This window comes from Anarhichas minor, unplaced genomic scaffold, assembly GCF_050575085.1.
Source record: "Anarhichas minor isolate MPS153535 unplaced genomic scaffold, ASM5057508v1 ptg000010l, whole genome shotgun sequence".
Lineage (NCBI taxonomy): Eukaryota > Metazoa > Chordata > Actinopteri > Perciformes > Anarhichadidae > Anarhichas > Anarhichas minor.
In genome coordinates this window covers 12,929,595-12,940,194 of record NW_027466456.1, presented here as the reverse complement: position 1 = coordinate 12,940,194, position 10,600 = coordinate 12,929,595, and the positions used below count along the sequence as shown (strand labels likewise).

General features: G+C 41.6%; 1 protein-coding gene across 1 annotated transcript; it reads left to right on the top strand.

The window, feature by feature from the left end:
* The first annotated feature begins 379 nt into the window (after positions 1-379).
* axdnd1 (axonemal dynein light chain domain containing 1) lies at positions 380-10,132 on the top strand. Its single transcript, XM_076088652.1, has 25 exons — positions 380-449; positions 844-980; positions 1,053-1,156; positions 1,575-1,668; positions 2,125-2,210; positions 2,289-2,345; positions 2,532-2,640; positions 2,928-3,049; positions 3,295-3,435; positions 3,649-3,753; positions 4,146-4,266; positions 4,486-4,587; positions 4,695-4,861; positions 5,065-5,134; positions 5,429-5,663; positions 6,295-6,511; positions 6,842-6,935; positions 7,168-7,358; positions 7,654-7,729; positions 7,985-8,128; positions 8,499-8,573; positions 9,187-9,288; positions 9,406-9,497; positions 9,764-9,903; positions 10,017-10,132. The coding sequence occupies exons 1-25, from the start codon at positions 380-382 to the stop codon at positions 10,130-10,132; spliced, it is 2,967 nt and encodes a 988-aa protein (XP_075944767.1).
* Positions 10,133-10,600: the final 468 nt, after the last annotated feature.

Sequence of the window (10,600 nt, the reverse complement as noted above, 5' to 3'; positions counted from 1 at the left end):
TTTGTGTCTATTTGTTATGCTGCATTTATTGATTACAAAACAATAACATACAGGTGTCCCTCCTGTTGACAAAACAATGTAAACAAATAAAGATCACCTGTATGACTTGTTTTATGGACTAAAATGCATTAATAAATGGATAAAACTATGTATTATTGTATTTCGTAGCTACATATATAAACTATTCAGTGTCCATGGACAGCGTTGGGCGTCTCCATGGCAGCGCGACCAGGAAGTTGAGCCTCGGGGGAGAGTGGAAGGGACCGTTTCCTTTTTTTTCGGCAAATAAAACTATCTTCTCGTCCACATGACTTCGTCAACGTTTTGGAATTTGGTTCCCAAAACCTCATCGTAACATCATCTCCGCCGTGAGTCCAGGATGTCTGCGTCCATGAGAGCCAATTCAGCCCCAAATTCATCGAGGCCGGAGCGGGCACGGGACACCAGAGGTGACATTAGCGCACAGTCAGTGGGGGAGCTAAACGTTACCGTGGATGGTAAACAAACAAATGGTTAGCTAATGCTAGGAAATCAATACTCTTACTGGTACGGCACACATCACGCCACAGTCAATTCACAACAGCCACAAACCTTTGACGATTACAGCCACACAGCTATTTATCTGTTTCCCAAAGATAAATACAAGTTATGCTTCTCCCCCTCAAACTAACACAATTATGCATCATCATGTCATTTATCACAACAATAGTGTTCATCATCACAGGAAGATGTTTAGAGACTTTATGTGTGTATACATACATCCCCTCATACCAAGGTGAGTTATACTACTGGTTTGTTTGAGTTTTATTCAATTTTTCTCAGTTGTGGAACTGAATTGCCAAGTCCCAGCAGAGCGCAGAATGACACAACCTCCTCCTGTCAACAACCACATCCTCCCAGATGAACTGCTGGTCAGCCTTACCTCCACTCTCAGCAGCAGGAGCACGCTGGGGCACACTGCACACCATCAGCACTGCAAGGTATATTCTACCCCCATTAATCCCAAGAAGGTTCTCTCTGTGTGGCACTTCCTAAGATGGTTCTGTATACAGGGCAGTGAAATCAGGCGGCCGGATCCAGTCTGGCATCACCGGCTCGGACGCAATAAATACAAATTCCTTCTGGAGCAGCCGACGTCCCTGACTGGAGCAGGCAGGTCAGCTGCACCGACAAAACAATGCTGTTGTTGCAACAAGGAAGTTTATCCAAAGATTTAATTTGAAATTCATATTGAACTGTGGTGTTTTGTCAACCAATAAAACGTTGCATATACTGTATTCATTACTCCGACATGCATGTTAACTCTTGACACTAATACAGGACAGTATGAATACAAACCTAGCTTTGGTTTTTATTTTGCATTTTCATAACTGGACATCTTGGAAAGCCAAACGGATTTTAGGTTCTTACTGAATATTTATCTGTACTCAGATAATTATACTATTGCTCTAGAATCAGGGCAACATCAGACGTCTCAAAGGGTCTTACATTTCTGCAATCTGCAGATACCCTAAGGGACTAGATGTGCTTGTTTTTTTAAATGTTTCTCTTCTGTTCGGATGACGTCCATACAGGGATATTTCGTTCCTGCGTGATGCTATGGCAACCCAGAGGAAGATGACCCCCCTCCCACCACTGACCGACAGAAGTTGCATTGGAGACACAAAGGTAAAGTGTCTCAGGTGACCTGTCCGACTTTTTGGCCTTTTAACCCTTCATGGCAAAAAATATGGAAGGCCGTAGAATGTGCCGAAATTCACATTTTTTATTTATCATAACCTACCTGATAGAGTTTCTTTCTGAGCAGCATGTGTGGTACAACACACAATTAAAGCAAGTGCTTTACAATACAACAAAATCAACCAGATGTGACAAATAAGCAAGATATCCCAGCTCAGGAACTACAGCACTTAATTGTTCAATCACGCAAAAGGGAAAAGATAATAATAATTAAATAAAAAGTAAAAGTTAAGAGAGAAATTCAAATAGGTTTTTCATATTCAGCAGTAGAAGGTTTTACAGTTGTCTTACATATAGTACAGACTTAAAATTCTCATTTATTGCCATATATCTATATATATGTATACAGTGTGAGGTGATAACCACGGCCACTCTGTCTTTCAGAACCTGAATGTCTCGGAAAGTCTGATCCCGGAAGAATATCACATTGTGACAAACAAAGGGCTGCGGAGCCTTGAGTTCTTCGAGGAGTGAGTGTGCTTTCTCATGTGTAGCCTCATTTTATTATTCGGAATTCAAACAAACTCTCACGTGGCTTCTCTTCTCAGTGCGTTCACAGTGCAGCTGAAGGATGATGAGCAGAAGCTGCGGGTCTTCCCTTCATTGTGAGTTCAGAAATATGGATTTTTCTAATTTACAGATACATTTTAGTCGAGTAGACTTCACTTGGAGATTTTGTTGTCTAAATTAGCAATGGTACAGTTTAATAGTAGGAGGTAGTAGCACGGTGTACCTTAAGGTAGGCAAAGTGCTGGTAAGATAAGGGATGTGTGTATGTTCTGTGTGTCCAGGAGGCCCAGTGGTAGACTGGAAGTGATCCAGCTGATGAGGATGATAGATGACATGCTGGAGAAGGCCGGAGTGGATCAGCAGATTGAGGAGCTGACAGAGCTCTCCCAGGTAGGCAGACACACAAGCAGAAAGTACACAGGCTCTATCGCTGACACTAGTGCTGTGTTGCATTTGCTGTATGTAGAAAAATACATAACCGAGCAACATCAGGCCTTTGGGCTCATTTTATAGTTGTGAGTGTACTGAGTTGGATTTGGAGTGCCAAGTGTTCTGAGGGTGCGACTGGAAATCTTTCTGTCGTAATGTAAAAGCTTTACAGTCTATGAAAAACAAATGTGCTCGGAGTTTTTTTATTCGAGTATAGCCAGCTATACATATTATGAAATGTCTTACAGATGGAGGGTCTGCTGGAGCTGGTGCAGGTTGAGCAGAACATCTACAACATTGTTTTCCATGAACTGATTCGGCAGGTCAGCGTGGGCTGTGCTGAGAGAGGACAGCTGCTTGCCAAACTCAGGTTAGCAGCCAATAGAGGACGGTATTTAAGTGGTAAAACACAGTTTAGGGAGTTTCATGAGCTTTTGCATCAGATTATGGAAATATGGATGTAAATAAGAACTCATAAAATGAGCCATCATTGAGCCTCAAGTTAATTCTGTAACATCTTTTGACGGATAGTTTAGGAGATTTTCAGAAATTCTTTTCCAGCAATGACCCCAAGAAGCCCTTTTTCACGGCAGCTCTTGTGTTTGTGTGTCCCAGACAGCGCTACCAGACCATGCTTAAGCGAATCCCCCACCGACTGAAGGCTCTGCACACTGAGGCAGTGGCACAGCGAGCTCTGGACCGCCGGCTCACTGAGGAGATCCACCGCATCAAGACCTTCATCCAGGAGCTCAACACGTACGTAGGTCAGGTGTCAGGCTGCTGGTTCACGATGGATGAAATGACTGTGTGCTGTTAAGCACTGGAACGTGTTCAAAGAGTGATTCTATTCAAAGAGTAAATAATAAATGCAAGAAATTTAAAACAGCACTCATTACAATGTGTGAATACAAGAAATGTGTTTGCTCATTTTTCTGTGGAAGTGTTTATGGTTGTGCATCCTTTTCACAGGGAGCTGTCCAGAATGAGAGACCATGATGCTTCTGTTTCCCAGCAGGTGGAGCGCGCTCACCGGCAGCTGGCCGGGGAACTCAAGCAGCCTCACACCAACTCAGAGTCAGTCCCTCGTACAGTCGGAATGAATTGAACCACTGCTCATTTAGTCCAAAACACATTTTCGCCAAGTTGATTCAATTCAAGACACTTATCAAGTGATTTATTTGTGCCTTGATAAAAAAATGTCAAAAGAACACAGTAAAGAGTAACACTGTAGAAGCAATTACCTACACATGTAAGGTACTGCTATCAATGCATCTTTGTTGTATTGTACACAGCAGCCTTTACTGTATCTTTATATATTACTTCCATATATTACTTTTTAAATTTAGAATCTCAAATTTGTGTTTCAAGGGGACAAAAAAACGGATTTTCTTGAAGACAGGCAGCAGTGCAGAAGTACAAAATGCCACCAGATGTCCCCTTTCAAATAGTCCATGTGCTCTTCTCAGTGTGGTGCAGGGTTACCACGACCTGTATGAGCTGCAGAGGGGTCGCCTTGAGGCTCAGCTGCTCCAGATGACCGAGGAGAGAGACTGCTGGAGCCAGTTCACCTTGAGCCTCGCCCTCAAGGTGTGTGAGCCACGATGTAGTGTTTTTCTTTCAATTGGACTCACATCATGTGTTAGTTGTTTGTGATTTTGATGATGTGCTGTTATGCCGAATAGATGATAGATTAACTGACTTTGCTAGCGCAATCGGAAGGAATGAGAAATATATAAATAGCTATGGCGCACATTTTTGCTCACTTTGAGTTTTGGGTTGTAAGAATAACATGTCTGTGATTGTCAGGTGATCAGTGTAAAGAAGCTGCAGCTGATCAGTCAGCTCCATATCATTGCGCAGAGCTGGTTCAAGACAGCTGAGCAATGCTGCCTTTACCTCACTTCGACGGTAACAATGCAGTTCCTATTTCTTAACACTTTCTGTATTGCTCATGGCAAAAACATCCCTGGTGGTTCAAATACACTCTAACTATGATAGTGACCATCCTGCTATAGGACACAGATGACCTGGCTATCCTCATGGAGCTTACTGACTACTGGAAAAAGCATCTGATTGCTTTCATGTCCCAGCTGAAGAAGACTGAGCATGCTCAGTGTGAACAGATCAGTGCAATCCAGCAAGGCATCGCTAAGTGGCTGGTTTTCTGCACCATGCAGAACAAGTAAGGATAAGCTAAGATACCCAGGGAGATTACGTAAGGTTTCATGATTATCCATTATTTTAAAGAAAATATGATGTACTGTATTAACCTACTTACTGCCCAGTATAGTGTCAATGATCAGTGAAGTAATTGAGAGCAATTTAAGGAAGAAGAGATTGATCTGTGCGTGTATTCTGCCAAACATGCTCTTACTCTCTTTCAAGCTGTCCTCAACCAAACTATGAGGAAGCTTCTTTGGAAAAGTTTCATGCTGATTTGAAGGACTGGTCAAATGTAAGACAGTACATTTACTTCCTCTGTCTATGTTGTTCTCGTTGTGGTCATTGATGTTATCTATCTGTCTATGTACACTTGCCTTGATGTTGTCCTCGACAAGGAAAAGCTATTTTTAAAGCATGCATATATTTTTCCCTCGTAAAGTAGTTGCCATTTTGCCATCCTTCTTTCCGATTGTATTCCAATTATCAAGTGGATATGTTGAAATTTGGGCCATACAGTATGTCTAGTCAACAGCTAAGTTTCCTTTTGTTATCCTAAGGTCCTCCTCTGTGTTCTGTTTCTCTGCAGACATTGGCCCTCCAGTGTGACAGCTATCAAGGTGAGAAGCTGCTTTGCAGCCAGCAGACACTCATCGAGCTCGGACGTGTCCAGGAAAGAAGGCGGTATATGAGCCTTGAGCTGTTCATGAGACACGCTTCTCCCGATGGTGAACCCCGTGAAGGCCAACGGGCCCTAAGTGAGCTGGACAAGGTCCTATCTGAGCTCCTGAAACGGCTGGACACCCAAGTCAGTGGAGACAGTGGTGAGGGCTGATAGAGACACAATGTTGAATAATTCAAAATGAGCTAGAAGCTGTGATTTTTGAGGCCTACAGACGGGTAAGTAAAGTATACACTTTTCATTTTTCATGTACCGTATTTTCCGCACTATAAGGCGCACTTAAAAGCCTTTAATTTTCTCAAAAAACGACAGTGCGCCTTGTAATCCGGAGCGCCTTATATATGGATCAATTGGTTAATTGGTTGATCCATACTGGTTGTACACGGCGCTCTGTCAAAATGTTTCAGTACGACTGGTAAACTACAAAGCCGCACCGCGGTAAACACCGGTACTGTGCTTACTCCTAGTCCAACACCACTTGTGTGTGTATAAAGACCCCAAAATGGCACCTTTCAAGAGACACGCTTACGACGCTATTCTATTCTATGCGCCTTATAATCCGGTGCGCCCTATATATAAAAACAGTTCTAAAATAGGCCATTCATTGAAGGTGCGCCTTATAATCCGGTGCGCTTTATAGTGCGGAAAATACGGTATATCTGTCTCATAAATCTCTCTTGTTTTTCTTGGTGTTTTAGTGGGCCTCAATGTGAGATACAGTCGTTAAGATATGGACTTAAGTGTTGAAACTGATTCCAGCCATGCTGTTTCAGGGATCCACGGACAGATCATGTCACTGCTCAGGTTGATGGAGTCCCAGGCTTCCAAGCTTGGTGCAGTGGTTGGTCAACTAGACATGATGTCTGTTTCTGACTGGCTGAATCTGGAGAAGGCACTGCAAAATTGGAAGAGTTTGGCTGAAGAAGCCTTTAATAACGTCTCGAGCAATCGGACAGAGAACGAAGAGGACAAAAATAAGCCTGACATATTGTAAGTTTGGTTCAAACAATAGATTTAATGAAAAGACAGATGCCTCATATATCAACATCTTGAAAATAAGTTTGTCAATTTGCTGCAAAAAGGAGACTTTTGAAAGTTCTTCAAATGTGGTATTCTTTCTGTGATTTTGAATCACTTGTGAGGAAATGTGTAGTTCCTTGGACAAGCCAAGTCTCTTTTTTTTAAACATTTTATTCATTGCTGGTGAAAATAAATAGTTTTGAAAGACAATTTCAATGAGCGCATCGAAAAAAAGGTGCATCTTGATACTGCAATTGAAATACTTATTTACCTGTTGCGTGTGTTTGTTTGTTCAAACAGTACAGAGACAGACGAGTTGTTAGACAAAGTGCAGGAGTTCATAACCAGCCTGTCCAACTTCACTGATGGTGAGAACAAGAGACTCAGTGAGGAGGTCAGTAACAACCAGGTTTAGTCAACACACTAAAACTACAATGTCACTTACATTTCCATCAAGTGTTTTGCAACAAACTTATCAGCTCCATGAATGTGAAGCTCAGATGTTACACAGACAATACATCTGAATGATCAAAACCCCTCCTAACATGTCACAGCAACTCATACAGGTGACGAACACAGTTATGATGCGTTTGTTTGCTGAGTTTTAGTGTTTCCTCTCCTGTCAGGTCAGTTCTCTTCACATGGGACAGATCCGTTGGATGTTGGACCTGTTGCTCCTCATGGTACCTGAGTATAGTGAAGACCACTGTCAAGAACAGGAACACCACTGCATTACAAACATCTCGCCACAGACACTGGATAAGGATGCCAAGATACTGACTGAGAAACTGAACTTTATTTCCCTATACATCAGCAGGTACCTGAAGTTTTTACAATTTTTCTTTTACATTTTATCGTCATGCAGATGCTGTTTACCAACGTAACTCACAATTTGTCCACAGTAAAATAAGTAAACTTTTTTGTCTGGCACAAGTAGTGAACTGAATCAGAGGGCAGTGATAACCTTTTCACACTCTACGTTTTAACTAACAACACACAGAAATGAAATGATGGCTAAGTATGTTGAGTTATACTCTAAGATTGAAAGGATCAGTAGCGGGGATTTTCTCTCCAGGATTTACTAATCAGGAAATGCTTGTTTTTGACTCCAGCTCTTGCCAACTGATTCTGCAGGAGCAACATCAAGTCGAGATTGAAGATAAGATGAATGAGTGCAGAAAGCTGCAGGTAAAGTTATGAGACAGAATTAAATAGATGGCAAAGACTTGATAGTAACATCAGGGCTGCGTGTTTATACATTTCGCAAGTAGAAAAATCATGATACGCACCACCCTACATTCCAACGGCTTGTTGTTTTTTACTTTGTGTTCAAACATTAAAAAATTCCAGGAGAGGGAGCCATAGTGGTTTTACAGACTCGGGGAAGATGCGCTAAACAAACCTACATGTGTACTGTACATGCTGTTTTGTGTCCATCCTCAGAAGGAGTGCACTGATTGGGTGGAGAGCAGTATAATCCTGCTCTCAGGAGTGACAGGTAGTCCTGTAGAGCTGTCTGTCCGACAGGCTGACCCCGCCTCCAGCGTCGACGTCCCGGTCTCTCCAGCAGACAGCATGGAGACTCTGGTGAGGAGTCAATTAAAATACAACCCACATGGATAGACCTAGTTTGGATTCTGACTTTAAAACATATTTGCTGAAGATGAGCATGGCTGTGGTTTATTATTATATTTCAACTTAGTTATCTCTTTATTATTGGAGAAATGACTTGAAAGCCTGGTGTCAGTTGACTGACAGCGACACTGATACTACAGTAATGTAGCACAGACTTCAGAGGAAAGATTGCCATTGATCAAGTATCAGGTTTTTACTGTAGTCAGGATCTGATGCTGGTATCAGTTACCCAAATACATTGTGATCACTTCATCACAAAGGTTTGAGATCTGGAAATTGCAAGAGGAACACAATGTTTTTGTGGTTTTGTGTGTGTTTATAGGTGAACGAAGAGGTTTCAGCAGAGCCTAAAGCAGACAGTGAGGTCACAGATGAGACTGAGGCAGAACCGAGAGAGGTGAGTCATTTTAACAGCTGTGGACTACGAGTAAAAACCTCAATGACACCCTGTAACCATTTAGACTATATATATTTTGGATAAGTGTAGCCTAGACAGTATAAATAACTATTATGTATAGGTTGATTAATGACATTAACTTGGACTTTTATTTTACTGACCGGCGCTGTTTGGTTTCCATTTTTTGTATAATATGCATCCTTCTTTTTCAAAATGATAATATGCTCTAGATAAGATATTCAACATCTGTTACCAATTCAATAATAATCATGATGCTAATGATGAGGGCAGTAATTGTACTCTTGTTTCTCCACAGGGCACTGCTGAGGGACATGATACACAACAAGAGGTTTATCAGGTATTAATACAGTTTCCATCAAGTGTACTTCTTCAACAGTAGAATTACACATTCATGGTTCATTGCGACGGTTATAGAGCTTTGGAGTATCTTGGAGTTTGTAGAATTGTGTTCAAGATAGAGCAGTTTTAAGGAATTCAATAAAAAGGATTTTACAAATGGGTCTTTTTAAAGGAACACAATTTGTTTCACATATTCTTGGTACATTATGACTTACTTGCTAAAAGTACCAGTGTTGCTGTTGTTGTCCTGCAGGGGGAGCTAGCGGTTTTTGAGACCCCAGTGGTGAAGCTGATAAGCTATGATGGAAACATTACACAAAGAAAGCTGGAAGAGAGCAGTGTCCACCTAAACAGGGTCAGGAAATTAAATCACACACTTTTTCCAGTGTTCGTGTCATGCCTTTCACCGTCTATAGAGCTGAACAAACTGTCCGTCTCTCTGACCATCTGTCTGTCTGTCTCTGTCTGTCAGACTGAGGAGCTGGTTGTGTCTCCAGCAACAGATGAAGCCCAGAAAGCTTTTAGTGATCTGACCACAGTAGGTTTACTGCAGCAGGAACTGTAGTAAGTTAACTCTCTTAACGTTAAGTAGAACATTTTTGTAATACTGTTACAAGATATCAATCGCATCACCCTTTAAAGGGGAAATCTATGTTTTTTTCCTATAAGCTCAATGTGCCACACATGGCTGAACATCCATGCTTTTGTATTGAAATAAGTTTGGTAAATGTCCACATATTAGCTGAGTTTGTGTTTGTTCAGAGATGGAGAGTGGACCTGCGGCTGTGCAAAAGGCATCCAGGTTAGATTTCTCTCCATGTATGTGTCAGTGATTCAGAACTGCGTGTCCAGGGTGCCGAGCGGCGAGCCTTCAAGGCCGAGGAAGCCCTGCAAGCAGCGTTGGAGAAGATTCAGGACCTGGAGAGACAACTGCAGGGTCGGCCCAGTCTGGAGCCCAAAAGTAATGAAGGTACCGCCTAAACAAAAGATTCTATAATCTTGTAACTGAGACAGAGAGACAATAATACAGTATTCAAACATAAAGGTAGTACATGTAGTACAGTACATTTGTTTTAGTTGCAGAGAGAAAGAAAACACCAATACCCTCCCCACTACCAGTAACAACTCCAGCTCCTCCAAAGAAAACCACAGCTGAAGCCAAACCAACAAGCAGCACCAAAAAGACCAAGAAACGGTGATGTGACGTGATCAGGAGCTGTCACAGCTTTATATCTATGTGTGGAGCTCTCCATTAAATGTTGGGTGAACTAGTTTTGAAATCAATTTTAGTGTTAATGCATTTTCTGGGTTGTAACAAGGCTCATCGCCTGCAGTCCATCGCAGTCACATTCATAAAACCAGTAAAGGAAAACTATCTAAGGTATTATCACTTCTGCTGCATATTACCAACAAATGCACTGTTTCAGAAGTTTACAAATGAGTATAACACATAGGAAGTAAAAGACAATACAGAAAGATATTGCTACTATCATCAGGAGGTTGTCCAATATTCATACTGCTAGTCTGTTGTATGAGAATGAATATAGTGATGTTATCATTTATATAATGGCTTGATGTGGTTTTGTTTGACCTCGTGATATGTCTGACTCCAAGTAAAGGCAAATTAGTTTTTGTTTCCTTCCAAAAAATAAACAGACATGACATGG